This window comes from Lampetra planeri, chromosome 2 (genome assembly GCF_965212315.1).
Source record: "Lampetra planeri chromosome 2, kcLamPlan1.2.h2, whole genome shotgun sequence".
In the NCBI taxonomy this organism is placed as follows: domain Eukaryota; kingdom Metazoa; phylum Chordata; class Hyperoartia; order Petromyzontiformes; family Petromyzontidae; genus Lampetra; species Lampetra planeri.
The window spans coordinates 7,134,980-7,159,773 of NC_136108.1; the positions used below are offsets into that span (position 1 = coordinate 7,134,980).

At 43.5% G+C, this 24,794-nt stretch overlaps 1 protein-coding gene across 4 annotated transcripts; it reads left to right on the forward strand.

Moving 5' to 3' along the window:
* The first annotated feature begins 738 nt into the window (after positions 1–738).
* On the forward strand, positions 739–20,735 carry SMARCC2 (SWI/SNF related BAF chromatin remodeling complex subunit C2). 4 transcript variants are annotated; one of them, XM_078604882.1, is made up of 28 exons: positions 739–853; positions 5,991–6,301; positions 7,797–7,916; positions 8,397–8,482; positions 8,629–8,710; positions 8,808–8,900; positions 9,066–9,135; positions 9,568–9,637; positions 10,413–10,488; positions 10,588–10,719; positions 11,287–11,399; positions 11,930–12,051; positions 12,189–12,226; positions 12,391–12,521; positions 12,684–12,755; positions 12,907–13,020; positions 13,169–13,322; positions 13,910–14,029; positions 14,274–14,336; positions 14,501–14,768; positions 15,551–15,754; positions 15,925–15,986; positions 16,690–16,810; positions 16,916–17,073; positions 17,184–17,318; positions 18,459–18,843; positions 19,243–19,395; positions 20,078–20,735. In XM_078604882.1, the coding sequence occupies exons 2-28, from the start codon at positions 6,155–6,157 to the stop codon at positions 20,152–20,154; spliced, it is 3,366 nt and encodes a 1,121-aa protein (XP_078461008.1). In that variant the 5' UTR covers positions 739–853; positions 5,991–6,154; the 3' UTR covers positions 20,155–20,735. The 4 variants fall into 4 exon arrangements, with proteins under 4 accessions (XP_078461008.1, XP_078460998.1, XP_078461017.1 ...); XM_078604872.1 differs by having other exon boundaries at positions 741–853; positions 20,081–20,735; XM_078604891.1 differs by having other exon boundaries at positions 741–853; positions 15,551–15,712.
* Positions 20,736–24,794: the final 4,059 nt, after the last annotated feature.

The window sequence follows — 24,794 nt, forward strand, 5'->3', positions numbered from 1 at the left end:
CAAGCTTTTTTATAAGTTGTCAACCTTCCTGAAAAACTAAATTCCAATGGGTTTGTTTTGTCCGAATTCGTCCTACGAACTTAACTAAAGAACACAACATCACTGTGTGCTCCAGTACTGTATATCGACAACACAAATGGATGTGTCTATACATTGACCTCTAGACTGACTTTTGGCTGCTCTGGCAAGCAGTTTTTTTTTTAAACAAAGCCCTCTATAGATTAACTGCCGAACCAGACCCCAGTGTGCGCAGCCCCTTGAGCGTTTCGAGCGCAAACCCATCCAGTCTATAAATTATTCAGCGGCGCTCGGAGCATCTCGGTACAACCACAGCGTGAGCGCATGACAAACGAATCCAAATCGAGAGGGGCCAAGCCACGCGTTTTCGCGCACTGTTCGTGATGAGAAACCTGCGCGCGTGGTACGAACTGAATTGTCCTCGCCACCACCACTGGCATGTGCGTACAACCACGAGATTATTTTTTTTCAGTTTCAGCCAGTGTAGCATCCCGCAGGGCAAAGCCCTCCCCCCTCCCCACCGTTGGAATGCTTGGAACCCGAAGCTCCCCACCTCCACCACCTCCTCCTCTTCGGCCTCCAGTCCCCGTCCCCTCCTCTGCCCTCCCCCCTCCTCTCCCGTTCAACCCAGCACCCGCTTGACCTCGCCCGAAGGAGAGCTTCGCATATATGCGCCGTGCCCGGCGTGAGCCTCCCCCCCACCCCTTACCGGACATTCCCACTCCAATCGCCAACCACCACGAGGGAGCTGCTGCTTGACCCATTACCTCTTCTGCTTCTGGACGCGCTCGGAGTGTGGCCAGGGGCCAGGGAGTCGGCCAAGCTCCTGATTCCTGTGAGCACGGGTTGAGGGAGAATCGACTGCTGCTGCTTCTGTGCCACTTGTGCTGTTGCTGGATTGTGTTTTCGCTCGTCCGTTTGCTCACGCCACTCGATATCACCCTGGCTTGCTGGTTGGTGTATTGTGAATTCTGCTGCATCAGCCTTCAGTGCTCGCGCGTGTCCTATCCCTGCTGGCGGTGCTGCTGCTGCTGCTGAAGCGAGTGCTGCTACTGCAGCCAGCGATTCTCGCTGACGCAGCGAGTCTTGCTGAAGCCAGGAGTATAATGAAGGCGCTAAGGTGGTTGAAGGGCTGCTGCTGAGGTCGGTGAACTGCCCTTAATAGACAGCCAGCAACGGTGTGTATTTTAAGCCATTGTTCTCTGGGGTGGGTTCGGAATGCAGGAGTGGACCTGAAGCCACGGTTTGTTTTGCTTGCGTTTTATTGCTGATGGTGGTGCCTACTACTTCTGAAAATGAAGTGTCCACTTACATCAGCGGGATGTGATACAGAAAGCCGGTGTTTAATATCTCGCTCGCTTGTCGCTGCCAGCGTTGTTTGCTGGTGAACCGAGCGCAGTGACGCTAAAAGCCAGCCGCTCTCTCTCTGCCCCTCCATCTATCTCACCTTGCATCTCTCTCCAACGCTCGCTATTATTATTATTGTTGGTGCCAATTTCCATTTGTGCTGCTGGTGCCTTGTACAGTCCGGCGCCTGTTGTGTAAGTGGCTAGCTGCCCAGCTGGCTGGCTGACCAGCTGGCTGGCCAAGTGGCTGGAGGGGGTGGTGGTCGGGAGTGGCTGCTGCTTGGATGGGGGGGTGGAATGACGATTTGGACGGCTGGCTCCATGGCTTAGTGACTGGCTTTATGTCGTGCATACAGTGAGTAATCTTTACAACCAGGTAAGTGATAGTTGATGACTGCTGGGTGCCTCTTTTTCAACTGAGATCTGACCGGATCTCGTTTGGATGGATATATTTAGCTGTCTGTGAATGTGTACGCTGACTGAGTTTATTCATCTTTGCTGCCTTTGTCTACCTGCCGATGTGTGTATGCGTGGGATTATTTGTATGTCCTTATCCGTCAATGGATATGTGCACATATATGTGTCCGTTTATATGTAAATGCACAGTCGGGGTATGTAAACAACACGTATGTGCAAACACAATTTAAATTTTAGGTTTTCTACAGCCTTGATTACAATTCCAACTTCATTCTAGTATCACTGTGTTTGTGTGACTTTGTCACCAGCTTAAGTTGGCCGACGTCCACCCACGCCGTCTCGAAAGGCCACAAAGGCATAGAACGAATTTGGGGAATAGGAATGTAACACGATTGTAAATGGTATCAAACAATGCCGCTTGCTGCCGCTGTGCAATCTGCTGCCGCTGTGCAATCTGCTGCTGCCCAATCCCTCTCCTGCTGCTATACAAACCACCTAGTCGTCTGTGATCTACATCAAACAATTTGTAATTTATCCTGAACTGTGGGCATGAAATCTGTACTCAGTGGTAACATTTACCGTCAGTTTACATTCCCATTCCTGTCGTTTTCCTTTTGTGGTCGATGGAGACCGGGACAGCGACTTTAATAACTGGCGACAAAGTTGACAGTTTCATAAAGTTGAAATATTAACACGTACATCTTGTATGCACTGTCAGTGTATCTCTATGAATATGCACACAGTGTGTAAAGGTCTTTGCATATGTGCATCCTACATATACAATTTATAGATATGCCACTGATTTCGAATGGCACTGGTCTCAACAGGTGATTGATTGCTTTATATCTTTATCGAGTTAAAAGGTTTAATACGTGTATTGATATTTGTGAGATACATGTACAGGCTTGGAAATAAAAGGTATATAGGTTTATCCGTTTTCGATACCCCACTGATTTATAATGATCGTCTTCCTTCGTTGAAGGTTTTAAACAAACTATATACCGTCTGTATTGTTAAAGTGCGGGAGGTGAGTGCTAAAATACGTAATACGTGTTTTGAGATGTGTGAGAGACATGTAGGGGCTTGATTAAAATGTTGATTTCTCTGTAAGTTATATTAAAGTATTTTAGTGGTTCACCTGGTATATACATTCCTTTTAATAATCCACTGCTAGTTGAAAGTTGCCCCCCCCCCCAACCCACGTCGTTGGACCATACTTCACCACATGATGTATATATACATACACGTGTGTATGTCGTCATGTCGAGCATAGGCATCATGTATGTAATACGTGGTCCTTTACATGGCTTGATCCGTACACTGCTGGATAAGGTTGCACCCACACTTTCTAGGACATGGCTGTTGTAGTGTGGCCATACTTCCCCACATATAACGCATATAAAAATGCACATAGTCACATGGTCATGTACAGCATATGTATCATAATGTATGTAGTAGGAGTAATCATAGTGTGCATTTCTCTACATGCCTTTATCCACCCACTGGGCCTTATCTAGCTTGTGTGTCGCTTTGGACATCCCCTTCTCCTTGTAGCAGTGAATTCGACTTTCAAAATCCCGTTTAAATGTAGAGCTTCGTTTAATGTTGGGGTTATCCTCCATCGAGATTTCCATAAATACTTAAACAAACATTTGAACGCCTTTCACTTTTCATTGTTTAGGGGGTGTTGCTGTATTTCAACAAAATCAGTTTCTTCCACTGCTCGTTGTTGAACCGAGTCATTGTTAGTTAGATAAGTCCTCGCCATGGTACTCGAGCAACTTCGTCAAAACCAATTTGTTTGACCAGCCCAACAAATTCACGTGGAATTTATGGCACTGTCTTTACAAACCTCCCCCACCACTCCAACTCGTTGACACACTCAGGCCAGATTTACTTTCACACACCACTCATGTTTACCGAGTGGTGTGTTGCCACGACACCCCAATATTCTCGATAGAACGATAGAACTTCCTGATATTGTAGTCACACCAAAACTCCCTGATTGTTGGCTTATTTTCACCGTTTTAGTAATCAGCTGGCCCATGGTCGTGGCAATTACACATCGGTTCATCGTCGGGTGTAATAACGACGTCGTGATTCGTGGCAAAAAAGCCACCAACACGTACATTTCAGCCTAGGTTCACATGATGTCTAGGTGCATTAGCTAGGATTAGCAGTGCTTTGTGGTTCAGGTTGTTTCTGGCACAGTTAGGTAATCCTTCACAAAAAGGGCAAAACTACGATGCGAACCGATCCTGGAACAGAGCCATCGTCACACGAGCTGTTTTATTTGCTCGCCAAATGGCAGTGAGATTATTCTTGCAATAGCCACTCGGAAAGGGCCCTGGGGATTATCTGCATGGTAGGCATCTACCCCTCGGCGTTGCCACCAAGCAGAACAGTCAGCCGATCATTTAGCAGCTTTGAACCATGAAACGTAGACTTTACCGAAAGAATCCCTGCAGTCACGAAAGCTTTAAATCGAAATCTGTATTTTATTCTTTGCAGATGTAAACCGGGTTCGTCAATCTGGATTTGAAGTTTTCGTGACTGCAGGGATCCATACTCTTTGGTTCTTTCGGTAAAGTCACGTAGGTATAAAATAAAATTAATTAAATCACGACGTTTCCGGCGCAACACAAGCGTCCATCATTAGGTTGGACAAAAAAACAATAGCCCACTTCAGCAATTGTTTCTTGCTGTGGTTGTCCCACCTGATGACGGACGCTTGTGTTGCGCCCGAAACGTCGTGATTTAATTTATTTTATACCTACGTGACTTTACCGAAAGAACCAAAGAGTACGGTTTCGTCAACATTGAACACTTGCTGGGGAGAGTAGCCCACCTTGTGCCATGATAGATTTACATTGTGGCGGGCACTGTCTTGTTCTGTCGCCTCCAAAGTCAGCAATTGGCAGCCTCGCCAATCATGTTTTAGGTCATGCAGGTTGGAACAACGCATAAACTGTTGCAACAAACCACGGCTTGCTGAAAAAGCTGAGATAGTTGAACCCTCACCATACTCCTGAAATATCGATTTGGCGTTTTCTTGTATCGCCACCAAACGTACGATCCGGACGCTGAACAAACTCTCCATATTGTCCATCACCTCATCTGCTGCCTCTCGTCATATTCTAGCAGCACTCAACGGGGTCACACTTCGGGCACCTCCTCCTATTGTACGAGCCTCAGCTCACATTGTTCTCACATTCGCAGCAGCTAAGCCAAGTGCATAGCCGGTATCCAGGGCGCGTTTTCTCACATCAAACCGCGTGAACACATCCGTTATCGCCTCTAAATTAATGAGAGGCTGGGGGTGGTTGTTTTCCCTAACCTCCTTCAATGGAGAGGCAACACACAACATATATCGTCACTTTGCTCGTCGTCTTTTCACTCACGTTCTGCTGTTTTTTCCTGGATTTTTATGTTGTGCGTAGTAACTTTAAGATGTTTTCTTGTTCATGTGTTTTGTTTGTTGCGGTTGCACCCGATTCAAGAGCCGCATGGCTCACAGGGCTATACCTAATACATACACTGAAACTAAACTGAAACGGGTAAATTGTATCCGGTAAATCACCCAAAGTTTCGAAACGACGTTGGAGTGAATACAAAAATCGCATTACTTTCTGTTGGCGACGTTGCAACGGAGAAACAACGCAATTAGGAGCAACGTCAGTATATCAGAATATTGATTTATACTGGAGCAATAGCATACCATGTCAACCCATACGGTTTACAGGCATTATTGTACATGGAAATTGAGTTTTCAGGTCCATACGGTCAACATCCGTTTCAATTCGGACAAACAAAATGTATTTGTTTCTTTGTTTGTGTTTCTGCCTTGTGATGGGACTTTGTCGGACGAACGTTGAGATGTATAAGGGGCACGGGGTGACCAATAAGGTCTGCATTGGTCTGTAATAAGTCAGGCCACTGATCAAGGGGTTTGACAGGTATGTAGTGGTGAGTGTACTAGTGGTGATTGTCTATTTCTTTGTTTCTCCCTTGTGATGGGACTTTGTGTGATGAATGTTGAGATTTATAAGGGCTACGGGCTGACCAATGAGGTCTGCATTGGTCTGGAATCAGTCCGGGCACTGAACAAGGGGTTTAACAGGCATGCAAATCCGATGAGCTATAAAGCTCTTCCCCTCCCCACAGCTATTCATGAGTCATATGCATATTACCCCCACCCCCTCCCCGCAGGATCATCATGATTATTATTACTACAACTACCACAAACACCACGAATTAAATCGCGACATAAACCTGGTGTTCGTGTTATAGTGGTGGTAGTAATAATAATAATTAGGGGCAACAGGCAGCAGGCGGCGCGGCGGGCACCTACGCGGGCAGCGCCGCGGGCAGCTATGAGGGTCCTCGGCGCGGCGAGACGCGCGGACAACATGGCGGCGCGCAAGAAGGACGGCGGTCCCAACGTGAAGTTCCTCGAGTCTACGGACACCGTGGCGCAGTTCGACAACGTTCGCCAGTGGCTGGGCAAGCACTACAAGAAGGTGAGACGCTGGGAGGGCTAGAGAGGAGGCGGCGGTGTGGGACCGAGACATGGCTACGGGACGAGGTGAACCCCCACCCCCCACCACCATCCCACACAATCGCCGACACAAGCCGCTGGGAGTGTGGTGCTGAGCGAAGCCTGCGCAAGGCCGCCCATTGTTCTCTATCGAGACGGTCGCGTTCATTTGGTTCGATTGGTTGTTGTTGATGTGCTCCGGTGTTGCGTTTAAGTCGGGCGGCGGGGAGTTTGAGGCGAGCGGCGCGAGGTTCGATGACGGCGGGGGATGCGTTGGGGGAGCTTTGTGAGCTCTGGGTGGTTGTGGGGATAAACGCGCGGGATCGTGTGGATGTGGTCTGTCTGGGTCGGGTTGTTGCGGGTACCCCCCCCCCCATCCTCGTTTGTGGCTGTGTTTTTAGGATTTGCTTTGGTTAATTGTGTTGTAAGGTCAACTTTTATTTTGACGTTCTGCTCGTGTTATTGTTGCCTTTGTTGTGTTAAAGTTGTATCCGTCAGGAACAAAAGCGGCGGTGGATGATCGCTCTTTATTCGATGTATTGTTTTCATTTCGTTGTGTTTTTATTATTATCAATAATTTTTCTATGTAAATATGCAGTATCTCTTCGTTGTGCAGTAGTGGTGTTTATGCCTTGTGGCTGCAATATAACAAGCGAATGTGTGTGGAAGTTAAGCGACGGGAACATCTTTTCTGCTGTTGGATATTTATATAAATCTAAGTCGAGGTCGACACGGCCCTTTAATCATCTCTGGGTTGAGTACAATATAATCACCAGTTGGTAAAGATAATGTCAATATCGGCCGTGCTATGGAGAGGCATTCATAGGAACTTAAAATGTCCCCACGTCTGTTGTTAGTATGTGGACACTTTCACTTGCAAACACACTACACTGTTTTTGCAGTATTAACGATGTTGTATATTCCAGTGTTTTAATTCCTGTTTAAAATTGTTTATCATGTACTGTATATATTGCGCAGGGCAGTAATATATAATACAGGGCAGTGATATATCTGTAAACACATGACAGGCCGCCTAATGATAACCTTTTTTTACTGTGACATTAAATTGTTGATCTAATTTGCCTTATAAATAACGGTTTGGAGTTGCATGTTTGAGTTCAAGCTCGGTAAGTGTCTTCCGATATCTTCTCATCAATTTTCCCAAATATTGTTTGAGCTTCTTGAGACCACCTTCATACAGATACTTTATAAATTAATATTGGAACTCTTATTTCTATCTAATTAGGTTCTAAAGTGAAAAATTTATATATCCAAAAACAGGTTCAGGGAAAGGACACTATGGGAAAGCCTGGTTAAGCTCATCCATTAAATGCGATCACTGAATTATTGCAAGATTTTCACTGTCCGTTTACGTACACAAACTTCATTTTACTTGTATGATTTCTGGGATTGGTATTGTACAGTCACTTTTGGGGACAACATTGTACTGGATTGGTGGTGTGTGGTTCTGTGTGCAGTACATACAGGCAGAGCCTCCCACCAACAAATCTCTCGCTGGCCTGGTGATTCAGCTGCTGCAGTTTCAAGAGGAAGTTATGGGAAAGCATGTCAGCAATCCCCCTCTCACTCGGATTCCGGTGAGTCTTGCATCTACCGTGCCCTTTAATACTTATCAAGATACAAGGATGCCACTTACAAAGTAGTCTGACCAGAATTGTTAGCAGAGTCACAAGCAAATATAAATTAAGCATAGACATTACAATGTTCACGCATGAACTCCATCAAACGCATCTATTACTATCTCACAAGTGAAATGTGCAGTTTAATGTACAGTAGTATGAATTAGATACCTATTACATTATCTTACTGCAATAGATAGATGATGGCCTTCCCATGCCATGGTGGTCATGGGGGCTACTGAACATAGTTCACCATGTTGGTCAGTGTAGGTTGATAAAAAGGGAGCCCAAGACTAATTTAGATATCAATTGCCAATGATGTTAGCTCGGCTAGGATCAAACTCCGGTCACTGCAGTATGCTGACTAACACCACCGCTATTTACAAACTTTACATTTTAAGTAGTTTTGAAGATATTGGTTTGTGCTTTTTCTTGCAGATGAAGTGTTTCATGGATTTCAAAGCTGGAGGGTCTCTGTGTCAAATCTTGGCCGCTGTGTACAAATTTAAAAGTGACCAGGGATGGTAAGTACAATTGATATATTTACAAATTACAGTAAAGGACCTCATGGTTGGGTTGGTTTGGATACATTTTATAAGGAATTGCTTATGTTATGAAAGTTTGGTCTAGTGGTAAATTAATTTGCAAATTTGTTTACGTTTTTGTGCAGGAGGCGGTTTGATTTTCAAAATCCATCTCGCATGGACCGCAATGTAGAGATGTTCATGACCATCGAAAAACTGCTTGTACAGGTTTGTGTTTTTTACCCAACTGTTTTCACAACAAAGTTTGAACACTATCATATCTGTTTCTGATTTGTGGTTGATATGTTTTTTTCATCCCTTACAGAATAATTGCTTGTCTAGGCCAAATATCTACCTCCATCCTGATATTGATCACAAGCTGGCTAGCAAACTGAAGGATATAGTGAAACGACACCAGGTATGTTTGATGCATACATCATCCTTAACATTCATTCAGATGTTGACCTTTTATTGTTGAAATATTTACCGAGTAAATTTTAGTTTTTTTGTAGATGATAGATGATGCACAACTTTTGTTTGAGTAAGTTGCTAAAGTCGGGTGTCGATGTGTACCTTGCCACAGGGATCGCTAACGGATGACAAATCAAATGCTTCCCACGTGGTCTTTCCTCTTCCAGCCAACCACGATGAAGGTATACAATTATGGAATTTGCAAAAGCATGTTTATTTTTATAGTTTTACTTGTGCATGTTATTCCCTTCATGGTGGGAAATATCTGGTACATCTTCTTGGTTCTTTCGGTAAAGTCACGTAGAATGGAAATAATAAAATAATAAAAATGAACCATTATAAAATAATTCTCACGACGTGTCGACAACGCAAGCAGCCGTCCTCGGGTGAAGAACAGGTCTGTCAGAAAGACAGACGGCTGCTTGCGTTGTGGCCGAAACGTCGTGAGAATTATTTTATGTTTTATTTTTATTATTTGATTATTTCCATTCTACGTGACTTTACCGAAAGAACCAAGAAGATGAATCCCTGCAGTCACGAAAGCTTTAAATCGAAATTTATCTGGTACATCTTATCAAAAGCATTATGATCACTTGAATGCCTTGATCTTGCAGATGAGTGGGTGCGACCTGTAATGAAAAAGGATCGCCAAATGCTCCTCCACTGGGGCTTCTATCCTGACAGGTAATTCAGACTGTTTTTACATTTGTAAACATGTACTTGCAGTTTCATACCCATTCATTAAAATGTTAAGAGTGCATGACTTTGCTGAAATGCTGAAACATAAAGCATGGTAATGCATGCGTATCATCCACCTACCATTGCTCTGGATGAAGTGCAGGGTAGATCATATTGATTTGTGAAACTTTCAAACCTGCGGGAATATCAGGCCACACGATGACAGTACAGTATGCGGATTTTTGAATCCATCTGCATTGGTTTCCTCCCAAACACAAAATATTCCTTAAAATGGAAGCAGCAATGTATCAAGAAGTCGATATAAGTAATATCTCTGCACTTTCAGTACAGATATTTTGTAAATCGGAATGGCTTTTCCCATTCATTGAAGAGTAAAAAATTATGGAAGTGTTTCGGACAGTCATTCGACCTCCTAACCTAAACATATACATGTATCACTTTTCACAATACAAAATAATAAAGAACAAATATAAAAACTATTGAATAATAATTTAGTTAAAACAAAAATAACCTTTTCAGGGAACTCACAAAAAGATCTGCATGTCGGGATACCGTGACACTGTTGCGGATAGATGATGTAGCCTCCTAGGTGGTTCTTGTTTGATGTCATGGTGCGTTGCCATGTAAAATTTCGTGAACACAGACATTCGATTTCGTTCATCGAAACGTGTCCATAGTTTGTCAATTTTGTTCACGTGAAATTTTGTAAACTAAACGTTCGTAAATCGAGAGTTAACCTGCACATGTATTTTTTTCACAGCTATGACACATGGCTGATGGCTAATGAGGTTGACGCTGAAGTAGAGGACATGCCCCCACGGAATGGACCCTGGAAGGTGGGAAAATGTTCTCTGTTAGGGGCAATGGTTCCTAAATACGTTAAAAAAAATTCTTTGAGATGGTTATTAACGCTGCTTTGTGTTGCTAACTTCCAGGTGCACGTCAAATGGATCTTGGACACAGACACGTTTAATGAGTGGATGAATGAGGAGGATTACGAAGTGGATGACTCTAGGAATACTGTCAGTACCAGGAAAAAAATTTCTGCCAAGACTCTTGGTGATGAGGTGAGGCTTAGATGATAATAACATGCTTCATAGTATTATAAGAAGAAACTACCAATAAATATAAAATTGTGCATCTTTTATGGTGACATTGTTAAAATGTGCACACTATTTAATTCTATTTGAGGACGAGTTTTGCCCTTTGGATTAATTCAATAGAGAATAACGGTTGTCTACACTATGGGAACCTCATTTGCCAGTAAAAATATGATAATTGGTTCTTTACCCTTCTATCTGGCAACAAAACTGACACCTTTTTACAAGGAGTCATGTTTGCATAGACCGCAATACCTGCAGTCATAATACAAACAAAAGAACATAACTCTGATGATGTGCACTGTCCTTAAAGTTATATGAGACTAGGCTCTAAGGAAAGCTGTCTCGGGTGTGGATCAATCAACTTTAAGGACAGTGCACATTATCAGAGTTATGTTCTTTTGTTTGTATTATGACTGCAGGTATTGTGGTCTATGCAAACATGACTCCTTGTAAAAAGGTGTCAGTTTTGTTGCCAGATAGAAGGGTAAAGAACCAATTATCAATAACGGTTGTATTTTGTTTGTCTCTCAGGCCAACAGCCCTGAGTCGGACCGGAGGGAGAGAAGAGGCAGCAGCATGAAAAAGCGCAAACGCTCGCCATCTCCACCACCTGTAGACACCAAGAAAAAGAACATCAAGAAAGGGTTTGTCTAACCAGCATGCTTTTCATCTTTCATATTCCTGGTGCTGTGCAATATTTTAAAGTTGCATACATTTCTGCTGATAAAATCGGAATTATTAAAGCTTTCCAATATGGATTGAAAGCTCTGATGTATCAGCTGTATCTATCTATCCCATAACATGCTCAAAATAATCTTGTGAAGATCTGATGTAAATATAATAAAGTTGTATTGCTACTAAGGACTTAGCCTTTAGAAAAAGGCCAATAGATCACAGGGTTGCCCAAAACTTTGCAATTAAAGAGCAGTGAAAAATGGTTAATCCTCTCCAGCCAAGGCAATGACATCACACGCCACTGGCCACGCCTCCCTTCCAGTTCATGTCATTACATGTGACGGCATCTTGTGCAGCGTGGAAGATAATGTTCTTATTGCTCGTTAAAGGATTCTGAGGATAAATGCATGTTTCGGAGCATTAAAGAATCTATGCAATGCATGATTTTTCTTGTTTGATGTTGCTTTGCTTGTTTTGCGTTTTTTTTCCTGCCGTATAGGCCGGCTACTCCGTCAGGTAAGAAGAGGGGTCAGCGAGAGGAGGACCAAGAGGACTCCAGTCGTGATGGAGACAACTCGTCGCAGGCGGCAAGTGTGGAAGAGAACAAGCCTCCCAAGACTGGTGAGAGATCACTCTGAAGAGCATGTTTAGAGAGCAACATATCCTGGCTTTCTGGTATTTATTACGTGCACAAATAGCATTGATTTCCCTGCTGCTAACCATAATTGGCTACATGTATTGCTTGTTTTCGTTTGCAGAAGAACAGACTGATAAAACAGTGGAGTCTATAACCAAGGTAAGGTGTACACTTTAATTGAACTATACTTTCGCAATGGTTCATTTGTAAATAGCCAGGGCCATTTTCATTACAATATGTAATATTTGTCTAATCTCTGTATCAACAGTCTAAAAAAATTACAAAACAATTTCTGATGTTGTGGCTGTAATGGTTGCGTGAAGGAGGGCGGCGAGACTGTTGTGGGACCCAAGCCTGATCAGGCAAAGAACCCCGACCAGTTGGAGGACAACGTAACTGACCAGATGCACCACATTGTTGTGCCCAGCTACGCTGCCTGGTTCGACTACAACAGGTGATCCAGCGAAACTGCGACACAAACCTTATAATGTGGGGCATGAAACGCAGTTGCACAAATGTAGCTTGCCCATTACGTGCCATTTTTATATGCCCCCTAGTACAGATGTTGATTGCAAATGTATGTCATTACATGGCTCTGTTTTTCATGTTCCTTCAGCATTCATGCTATCGAACGACGTGCCCTACCCGAGTTCTTCAATGGGAAAAACAAGTCCAAAACTCCAGAAGTGTAAGCGGCAATTCACAAATTGTTTTACGCGTGATGTAAATGTGCTTATTTACTTTTTACATTCATTGGATGAAACTTTAATGAGTAATATGTACGAGCGAGTCAAGTGGAGGTCCCTTATTGAATGACTTTACTTGTGGTGTGTGGACAGGTACCTGGCATACCGTAACTTCATGATCGACACGTATCGGCTGAATCCCCAAGAGTACTTGACCAGCACCGCCTGCCGTCGCAACCTTGCTGGGGACGTCTGTGCTATCATGAGGTGAGTATCACAAGTGATCACATATCTATATAAACCTAAATTATGCTCCTTAGTTAGAAATTTAAATAACCTTTGTAGAATCATGTAAAATTTCCCGTATGGTTTAATCTTGAATGTCTATTCTTATTTTGTGGGTTTTAAATTGCAGAGCCCATGCATTCCTCGAGCAATGGGGCCTCATAAACTACCAGGTGGACACTGATAGCCGACCAGCAGCCATGGGACCGCCACCGACTTCTCACTTCCACGTGCTGGTGGACACCCCCTCCGGCCTGGTGCCCCTCCAACCAAAAACCACTCCGGTACGCACTGTGTAGGGAGTAGAGCGAAACACCACAAACACTGCGACCTGAGTTCGATTCCCAGCCACAGCCAGTATATCAGTGGCGAGTGGTATCTGAACAGGTCCTGTCCCCTCCCCCCACCTCACTGACCAGCGTGGTGAAGTATTTTCAAACAGCTTCCATGACCGACATGGTGGTGGGGTGGTCTTCATCCAGTAGTGGATTCATAAATTGCTGTTGCCCCCATTTTTCAGCTCCAAATGGTGAAACAACGTGCTTCTAATTACAAATGTTCATTCTGTTATACTTTTTTTGCAAAGGCAGTGGATGTAATGACTGCTTTGGTTTCACATGAAGCATTGCTTCTAATTTTTACAGTTTATTGTCATAATGATACTAAGCTTTATAGTAAATCCATCATTGGAATGCATTATTTGAAATCTTAATGTCTGAATTTTGTAATAATATCTATTGGGATTGGAACAAAGTTCACTTAAAACATCTGCTCACCTGTCTGCCTCGAGGGTAGCATTTCTTAACTTACTCTACTTGAATACTTCAGATGATGCTGTACTCACTGGTATCGGTGTCTGGTGGGTTGTTAGGTGGCGTCCGTGCAACCCACCCCAAACAACTCGGACAAAGCGAAGGAGAAGACGGGAGAACTACAAAACTTTGGACTGCGGTCAGACATGTATGCCAAAAAGGATGGCACATCTGCTAAGGTAACAAGCGCAAGGGTTGGCTGTTTTACAGCTGCCACCAGGGTATTGTGAAACTGATTCTGGGCTACCTATTTAACCAGGGAACTATGAGATGTTGCTACAATATTGGATAATTAGAAAATATTGTGAATGTACGACTGCTAACTTTGCCTAAAACAAATACTTGTACGCTTGTAAGGTACAGTGAATTTGAACAGTTTCAATTGTTTCTAACTGTTGTGTTTTGTGTTTACATTTTTGGCAGTCAAAGATAGCTGGTTCTGGTGCCAGAGACTGGACTGACCAGGAAACTCTATTGTTACTTGAAGTGAGTAAAATGTGTCCAAAAGTTGTATTGTACTTAAAATGTATAACTGCATAAAGAATTCCTCATTTGCTCGTCCTTTTTACGATAACATAAAGCCATATTGGAGCTGCATCTGCTTTTGGGGCCTTTAATCATTCGCGTTTTTCGGCGTGTTTCTGCGGCAGGGCCTGGAGATGTTCAAGGATGACTGGAACAAAGTGTCGGAGCACGTGGGCAGCCGCACGCAGGACGAGTGCATTCTGCACTTCCTGCGGCTGCCCATCGAGGACCCTTACTTGGAGGAGGGTGTGGGCTCTCTGAGCTCATTAGGACCACTCGCTTACCAGCCCGTTCCGTTCAGCCAGGTTGGCAACCCCGTCATGAGCACCGTGGCATTCCTCGCGTCCGTCGTGGACCCACGCGTCGCCACCGCCGCAGCGAAGGCCGCCCTGGGTAAGTTGGGTCCGCTGGGAAGGCTGGGTCACAGAAGGGGGGGGGCTTAAATGTTTGGCAGTTGGACAGAAACTTGGAAAATATAAATGAAGTTTTTTTGTTGTTGATATTAGAGGTATTTCTGTACAGGTTTATCCATGACGCAGTGTAGAAGGCCGTTGTATATGGAAAGCTAGAACCACTGGGGTGAGAAGTATTGTGGAAGATCAAGTCAATGGGCACATTTTTTATAGTCTACCGGAGTGTGCGACACAGTTAAGTTTGTGCAAAAACGTTGATTAAAAAGACTTAAAAAGAAACTGTTGTGTTAAATGTTTAGATATGTCTATTTTTGACATGTTATATCACTAGCCAAAACAGATGATAATTACATTTATTGCATGGAAATGCCATCTCCTTTTAAGTATTTCCCCCCCCCCCCATGGGATAATTCCTGGGAAAAACACTTATTGTGCTGCTGATATGCTGGAGGAATTGAGATATGGACCACGCAGCTTTGCGGTCAGCGGTCAAATGGCCTGGAACTGACTGCCGCTACATGTTCGACACTCTTTCCAGACATCTAATGAGTTCAGTAGAAAGTACAAGAGAGAACTGTTTAATAGAGCTTTCAATATGAATATTGCGCACTCGTGATCACCTAGGTTTATAAGAGTTGCGCGTTTATAAATGTACATACTGTGGCGCTTATGTCACTTGATTGCCCAGCGTGAGCGTCATGGCAAGTGTGCATAAAGGGGAACGTTCGGCTTACCTGGTGCACTTGATTGGGTGCTTTGCAGATGAGTTCCAGAAGATGAAGGAGGAGGTGCCCTCGGCCCTGGTGGAGACGCACGTGAAGAAAGTGGAGGAGGCAGCAAAGTCGTCCGGCAAGGCCGACCCCTCGTTCGGGTTGGAGAGCAGTGGCATAGCGGGCACGGCCCCCGACCAGCAGGAGAAGACTGGTACGCGTGTTGCTGCGTGCGTGCTGGAGGAAGCCAAACGGGGTTTTTAACTTTAACTTATGCATTTCACACGATTGATAGTATGGCATTTGTAAAGGATGTCTTTGTGTTTTTTTACCTCCCTGTTTTGTAATCTTCATGATTATGAGATAGACATTTGGTTGTCGTGTGCGAAGGTTAGAGACTTATTATTCCCTGTTGTGTGCGTGCAGAGGAGCCCGCCGAGGAGCCTAAAGCTGACAGCCAGATAAGTGATGAAAAGAAAGATGATAAGGTGAGATTGGGATGTCGATTAAATGCATCTTTTAATCATGCTGGTTGGTGGTGCAATCCAGCTTTGTAATGTGAGACGAGGTGTAGGATGTTTAACAGCAAATTAAAGTGACATAAAATACATCATTTTATCATTGACCTTATTTTGTTCTGATAGCTATAGAATTGGCCTTTCGGTTCATATTAGAGTGTTAAAGGTAAATGTTATAATTACAGCACTTTCTAGGTTAAAATGTATTGTAACCTTAAACAGAAAGTGAACTGTAATCTTTGGTTCTTTCAGTAAAGTCACATAGATAGTCGTGGGTTTTTTGTTTTTATTTTGAATTTTAATTTAGTATCTACGTGACTTTGCCGAAAACAACCAAAGAATATGAATTCGTGCAGTCACGAAAGTTTTAAGTTAAAAAGAAAGTGAACTGGTCTCGAGAAGTTTATGGTTTAATTGAGCAGCTTGCATATTTAATGATTTTTTGCTTCCGAACTGTCCATATTTTAGTTCATATTATTGCAAATTGTCAAAAGCGGAGTATATGTAAGGTTAATTTAAAATTATAAAATAATCCGTATTACCACATCCCGTTGGGTTTAAGCGGGCTGGGAGCGCACCAAATTACTTTATCATCATTATACCCACTGACAAATATTTAAGCGTTTAAAATGCTGGATAAATGTTACCATTTTGAATGTCATCCCCTGTACAGGAGGAAAAGGCAGCAGAGGGTGCCGAGGAAGGTCCTAAGGAAAAGGCAGCGGAGGGGGAGAAGAAAGCGGAGGATGGTGTCATGGAGTGGGAAAACCAGAACAAGGAGGACAAGAGCAAAGGTGAGCGAGAGAACGCGGTAGTTCTAGGGTTTTTTCAGGTTGGCCAGTTTTGTCCCTACACTTGTCGCCCGACCAAGTGTCACAACTCATGCAATTGCTCCACAGAAAGTGAAAAGGACGCAGAAGAGAAAGAGAATGAGACTGCCATTGAGAAGGAGAAGGCTGAGAATGGAGAAAAGAAGAAAATGGAGCGCGATATCGGAGAAGGAAACCTTGCCACTGCTGCTGCTTCTGCACTCGCATCGGCTGCTGTTAAAGCCAAGGCACGGTTTAATTGTTTACACTTCTCCCGTGATTCTATTGGCATAAACGTATACCTCCATGCTGTCCGCGCCTCTCAGCTCGGTGCTCATGCATGCTTGTTTATTTGCAGCATCTAGCGGCTGTGGAAGAGCGGAAGATAAAGTCACTGGTGGCTCTGCTGGTGGAGACGCAAATGAAGAAACTTGAAATCAAGTTGAGGCACTTTGAAGAGCTTGAAAGCATTATGGATCGCGAGAGAGAAGCGGTGAGCAAAACGCACAAAGCCATCTTTTTGTAGTCTGCTTGAAACACCGTGGTAATTCCCTTACTACAATATTAACATTTTAAGCACATTATTGATTTCGAATTGCCCTGTAAATTTTGTAGGAGGAATCTCTAGTCTGAAATACATAAAAAGCAGTTCAATAGTATTTTTTTGTTATGTTTCTGATGTACACAGAAGTATTTTATCTGCTACCCTTATGCCTCTCCTAGACTGCTGACATCATATACAAATCAACCTTCTAAATCTGCTTTAGATGTGCAAAATCCTATCTTTCAATCCATCTTGCACTTTCTTACAAACTATTTCACTCATCACTTATCTGTACTTGATGACCGGTTATCACCCACTTTCAACTCGGGAGGGAGACGCATTGGGCCAAGTGCAGCTTTAATGAATACACATAACTTGGTCTCTTTAAAGTATGTTTATACAAGAACGAAATCCTCAATCTACAGTGCATTGTACCTAGAACAAAGAAATCACATGGTTATTATTAATTATCTGTTAATGCCTCACGCACCTGGAATCCCATTACCTCAAAAATGCCCTTGGTTAACTCTAGTATCTAAATCATTATTTGATACCCATGCTGTCAAATCTGTATAACTTTACTTGCAATTGTATTCGACAAACATCTTTGTCTGTTTACATACTTGTGCAAGAATTACCCTAATTCCATTTTATTCTAGAATTTGTTGTGTTCGTTACTGGGTATTTATTTGACTACATTTTGATATACATTTGTGTGCGGATTTAGATTAGTCTTTAACAGTTTTTGCTCTTCATTTTTATTTGGTTATTTTTGCTCTGTTTTGTTTGCTTCTTTGTTGTACTTTGTCTTTATCCTTTTGGTGAGCCAGATCACTCGTTAGTTCTCAGCTGGTTAAACAAAATAAACTTAACTTGAAAAGCATTTTAAGTCAACTGGGATATTAAGATAGTTGTCCGCAGTTGACAGAAGTTCACCTAGTAATTAGAGTGTATGGCTACACACATTGTTAGCCTCTTGATTGACAAATGTGAACAAAAGGTGTTCGAGTCGACGTGATTCGCACAAGTGCCCGTAACACCGTCTGTTGACGAGCATCTGCTAAAAACACTTTATTTCACTGATGGCAGCTGGAGTACCAGCGGCAGCAGCTCCTGGCCGACAGGCAGGCCTTCCACATGGAGCAGCTCAAGTATGCGGAGATGAGGGCCCGGCAGCATCACTTCCAGCAGATGCAGCATCAGCACCACCTCCCTCCTCCAGGCCCTGTAGCCGCCGCCCCACCGCAACCCATCCACCCGCCCCACGTGCAGCAGCCTTCACTGAGCAACCCTCCCAGCACGTCCAGTGCACAGCCTAGCCCGACCGTGCAGCCTGCCAACGCCAACGCTGCCGGAACCGTGCCAGCGGCACCGAGTGGGACTGCGGTCCTTGATGCCCAGCCGCAGCCTTCAGGAGCTCAGCAGCAAAATCTGCCACAGTCTGCAATAGCCCAATCGTCAACACCTGCACAAGGTAAATATTTAGCGGCTATGTTCTACATGCGTGCATTGAGTTGCCAAACATCCATGCAAATGCTGCCCATCTTGTAATGGTTATCACACTGGACTTACAATCCAGTGGTCATTGATTCAACCTCCCGGCACGACAGTTGAAACAATGGTCAAGTTTCCTAAATCGTGCCCCACCTTGGCCATCTCACATTATAAATGGGTACACATTCAATGAGCATATTGCGTGTGATTTGGTAGAGTGCGGGTATTGCCATTACTTTCAAAATATTGTGCTGTAGTGTAGTTTTTTTATTGTATTTGTTACTGTATTGTGCAAATCTCTTGGACCAACAAGTTTCAACAAAGGTTCCCTGTGAGGCTTTGGCGCAGACTGAACTGATCGCGCCACTTTCATTCACAGCTGCTGCAGTAGAGCAGCAGTCATCGGCGGGAGCAGCCAGCTCCAGTGGTGCAGGATCGCCGTCCAATGGAGCTGTGTCCACAGGGACCCAGAATCCAGCCATGGGCCCCTCTGCTCAAGATGGCACCCCTACGGAGAGCAGCCCAGCACCAGGTACACACCTACATTGGTCGTTTGTCGTCAATGCAGGTACCAAGGAGAGTGATGGTCGTGAATCTTTTTTTGAGCGTGTGCGTATGTGCTGCTGTGTGAGTTTGTGGGTATGTGTGATACGTATGAATATATAGATGTATATGCCTTTTGTGTATGAGTGTGTATATGTGTATGTTTGCACATTACTTGTATCTATTTTGGCTAAGGTTCAGTTTAATCCAGTCATGAGCTGGCCAAATATTTAGTTGGAACGGTACAATCAATAATGCCCTGGTGCAGAAATCTTTTGGTTTATACCGGGGATAGACTGTTACAGTTTATATTATGATCTATCTCATTAGTTTGTATGCATAATTACACTAGGTTGCTAATTGTTATCATCATGATATTTATCATGATGTTGGTGATCTCCGCCTACTTGAACTGCTCCATGTGGAATATTTGCCTGTCAGCCAGGAGCTGCTGGTACTCCAGCTACCATTGGTGGAACCACAACAGTTTGCCCTCACCCCCACATGGCATAATCCCTCTTTTAATACAAATATTTATACCATGTTTGTAATAATAGTTTATAGTTCTGATGATGCGTTGTAGTCTGTCATGTTGGTCTACGGGTGTGTGACATGTGGAGTGTTGCGCAAAAGATGATGAAGACATTACAGGTAATTATTTTTGTTTTCAGTAGAGCAAGGAAATCCAGCTCCAAGTGAGGATGTGGCTACTCCACCAGCTGCTGCAGCGGCACCAGCACCGCAGTGACGTCACAAGCTCCCCCCTCCCTCTAGAGTTACTGGCTACTTATAGCTGTTGTGGGTTGGATGTTGTATTTTTTAGCTTGGTCTACACATTACCCACAATTCCTTCAAGATAATGTAAACTGGGTGCTTTATAACACACAGGCCATTAAAGCCCAGATTTCTACGGTTCCACGTTGGTTGCTTACCTTGATTCGGTGATGTATATAACCTTTCATATTCTGGTACCTCATAGCCTTAGTGAGTTTGTCAGCCATTGATATAGTGTGAGGTCCTTGCCTGCTTGATTATATATAAAGTAGTTGCCATAGACTTTAAATATTTTTCCCCGTCTGTAAAGTTAAAACATACTTGTTGATTTGAAGTTGTCAGATATTTGATACCAAGCATTAGTTATTTACAAATGTTTAAATTTCATTGTTTTTGGTACATTGAATATTTTGTTAAACGTCAGATGTAAAAACTGATGTATTAAACTGCTTGACATTTCGTTTAGTACATTCAGTATGTGGTTAATCGTGTTCTATTACATTTGAGTTTGCTGTAATGATGCACTCATATTAATAAATGTTTGCTTGACTTTTAGGGGTCCTGTTTATGCTTGTAATTTTGTACGTCAATAATTATAAAACATTCATGGCTCGAATACAGGATAATAGAGAATGATTATAGGTGACTGACAATTATCGTTTTCATCTGCAGCCAGTTAATGTTGCTGCCAATGGTAATCACTTAATCTACACCCTTCATCCATCATCATCAGCCATCATAGTTTGTCAACATTAGTCACTGTCTCATCTCCATTATTTTGCAATGTCATTTAGGCATCTTGACAGGTGCCTCATTGTGGGGTTTTTTTCCTGCAATGGAAAAGTTAAATTCCATTCCAGTGTTCCTGATGCACAAGGGAAAATGAGTTTCCACCAAACTTAATTTTTCAGCTACAGATGTTAAATGAAGCACCGTGCGGTGTATTTTCACCGAATTATGGACAAGATGCATTCTCCCGTTGGGAATGTGTCTTTGTTGTGGCTTCATCCACAGATGCATTTGAATAATCGGAATTTTACAGATTTATCCCTGCGACCGCTACTCATGCCAACCACAACTGATACTCTTTCACTAAAAGACGAATCTCAGTATTTTCAAAATAAAAATGTTGAAATTGCGCAGTGTTAGATGCACGCATCAAATGCTCTATATTATCGTGTTGACTGCTGCAGTCCAGTGATTGTATCCAAGTAAAGCGCCCTCATTGGAAGCTCCCTTCAAGAGTTGTGTATATCCAAGCCGTCTCAAATGAGAACTCGGCACTTCAATGCATCGCGCATTGCCCATAAATGTCTTATATATTTTCCTTTTGAAGGCAGTGCTGTTTATGAATGTGAATTGTTATTTTTTTATCCTTTATATTAAGCTTGCTTGCTTGCTTAGGACCGTGCAAATCTTTCGGTCGTTTTTTAACCCACTTCCCGTGATCCAATCGAGCTGACATTTTCCACACAGACTTGTTGTGCGTGACAATGTTCGTGAAAAATATTTTCCAAAATTTTACACTTAGGACAAAAATATTATATTTAATTACCAATTGCTTAATGGTGCAATGCAATCATCTGACCCATAGGTGGCAGCCATCTCAAGCCAGAGGACGAGAGGACTCTAGCCGCCACGCATATAAAGGATTTATAGTGAAAAACTTTGTTTTTACGGGTTATACTTGTTATTATACTACTTTTACTGGTAGGAACCTCCTGGTTACACCAGCCCACAGGGGATTATTGTGTCCGTCGTGCAGGGAGGGGCTGGGTGGGGGGAGAGGGGCTGGGTGGGGGGGAGGGGTGGGGAGGGACTGGTCACCCCGTGGTGCCCTTATAAAACTCAACGTTTAACCTACTCACGCCGGCTTGTGCCCGCCCTCAGTCGGGCATATTTGCGGAATACACCACGCCGCCGTTGACCCTGGCCATTGACCGAGCAACCCAACGTTCCTACCAGCTCCCTCCGCAGGAATGTGTTAACGCAGTTATCACCGCAGCACAGGGTGGTTCTGCTAAGTTGTCTCGAGTAAAGTTTGTGCACCAGGGTAGACACTCACAAATGGCCTCTTTCTGCACATCTGCAAGTGTCAAGTCTGCTTGGCATAATTCCAAGATGGGAGCGACGAGGGTGGTGGTGACATGGAGAGGAAATTATTTGAGCGCAAAAAAAAACTGCCTTTCTTCCCCATGATGAACCTCCTGCTTGGGAGCTCTCACCAGAAAAATGATAATTGCTGTCAGCAGGCTGCAGCACAATGCTCTCAAGTAAATCCTCCGAGGTCTAATGGAAGCTAAAATTACCTGAGAGCACTTCCAGTTCACTGAATGGTATTTTTCAACGCTAGTCAAACAGGCCTAACGTGTCTCGATTTTAAAGTCCGAGCACCTTGCAGGCTCATCCCCTGCGCAATCTAGGCGAGCTCAGCAGTGGAGGGGGGGGTCTCATCGTTTAGCGTGGACGAGTCGTCCTGAAGTACAGGGTGGTCTTGGTGCAGAACTCGTACCATCTTATGACCCTCATGCTCTGCTTGGTTCATGCTAAAAAGAGCTTGTCACTTGACTTCCTATGATCTTTATGCATGTCGGGGCCATTGTGAACCTTTGTTTTCCATGTGCTCATGCACACGTATTGGTGTGGCGAGCAGCCTGATAAAACAGGAGCAAAGGGGCTTCTTGGAAGCCATCCTGTGATGGCTCTGATAATCAAGTCCTATAGAATCTTGCGAGATTTTCTTTTGGTGAAGAACTTTAGAAATTCTGTTTTACTATTTCTGGCTGTTAGGCGTTTTGAGTCTGCTAAGGGGCCGTCCATAAATGACGTCACGCGATTTTGGACGATTTTTGACCCCCCCCCCCCGACACACAGCGTCACAGTCAGAACCCCCCCCCTCAAACACGACGTCACAAAGCTCTGCCCCCCCCCAAAAGAAAAATGCTTCAAATCGCTTTAAACTAGTCATTGTAGTGCGTATTTAATGTGGCGCTGCAATCTGATGTTGTAGAAGAAAACATTAAAAAGTCAATTTAATTAAGTAGAACGTGTCTATTCAAAGTTGCGCATTTTGATGTGATGTCACATTACTCAACCCCCCCCCCCCCCCTAGGTGCGTGACGTAATTTATGGACGGCCCCGAAGCAATACTTTTTTTTAACGGAGCTGCAGGGTACTCTGGTCCCGATTAGCATGCTCGTAGAGTCATTCTTGCATTTTCCTCAGCTTCAGGAAGCATTTTGTGAAGGCATCTGTTGGGGTCATGTCCCAGGAACAATAAGTAAAGCCCTTGTGTTCATCTCTTGGCAAGGTAAATTTCACAGCAAAACACAGACGTGGGTTTGTGTAGCCTTATGCCTGGCAGACATCAAAAAGTTTTCAAGGACTGCTGCCCTGCCCGACCAAGGTGCAAAATGGTGGTTGGAGGCCACCTCTCGTCCTTTGATTAGACTGTGTACCCGTTTTACAACAGTATTGAAATGTAATGATTGCTTGAGTATGAATATAATTATCTTGAGATGTGTGCACATGAATGACTTATGCACATTAAGTTTATTCTCTGGTGACATCGACTGTGTAGGACACTTACAGTTCACCTCAATATTAAGGGCAATTGAAAAACCTGAGATGCTAGAGAGAGCACGTACAAGGCGCGTTTTTATCAGTACTGTAATATAACTGATGGTTATCAAGACCTACATCAAGTGGCAATCACTGGTGGCGTTGCTAGTTAGGTTCAAATGCAATGTGGAGTACATGAAAGCATCGATTTACAAACTCGACCCTCTTGTCACCGTGACTAGGGTAATCACTCCGCTTCTGTATTCGGGAAAGCCTAAGCAACTTTTGTGAGGAACGTCATGCATTGTTTTCCTGCGTAAACCCAATTAAATTCTAAGTCAACTTTCAGAAATGAGATGTTTGGCCAATACCAGTTACATATATATTTATCTATGGTAGGAAACTGGAAAACCCGGAGGAAATTCATGCAGAAGGTGGATAACATTAAACCCAGTGGCTCCTGAGTGAAGTCAAACCCAGGCCATTCCTGCTGTAAACCCGTGCCACCATGCCTCACCACAAAAAGTTCCAATAAACTTCACACTTTAGAATCACCACACTGCCTCACTTGGAAGTCATTTAGGGAGAGTGGCAAGGCAAATGCTTCGTCCATTGTCACACGGGCTCAACATTTCTGCTTTTCATTTTTATGCGATTTTGAATGGTTTAGATTTATTCTCCATTTTTTAAAGGTGCGTAAAGTAATTTCTACTTTGTTACAGTTTAACTACATATTGAACTACAGAATGTGACAGGGGAAGGGGCTGACGAAACTATCGTCAGCAAAACTGAATACTATCAAGTTGTCTATACAAATGATGCTGCATAGCTTTTTTTCAATATAGAAATGTATTCTCAGGTGAGGTTGGTAGTGTGAATAGTTTATCTGTTGGAGTTCTTGAGCAGGTGACACAAGGGAGGAAAATGTTTTGACAGTCAGGTGGCAATGGCAGTGACATGGAAAGTTGCAAATTGAAATCCCAAAGTTAGGGTTAGCCCAACAACTCTCCAAGATTAATACAATGTGTCACATTGATAAAAGTTAATAGCCAC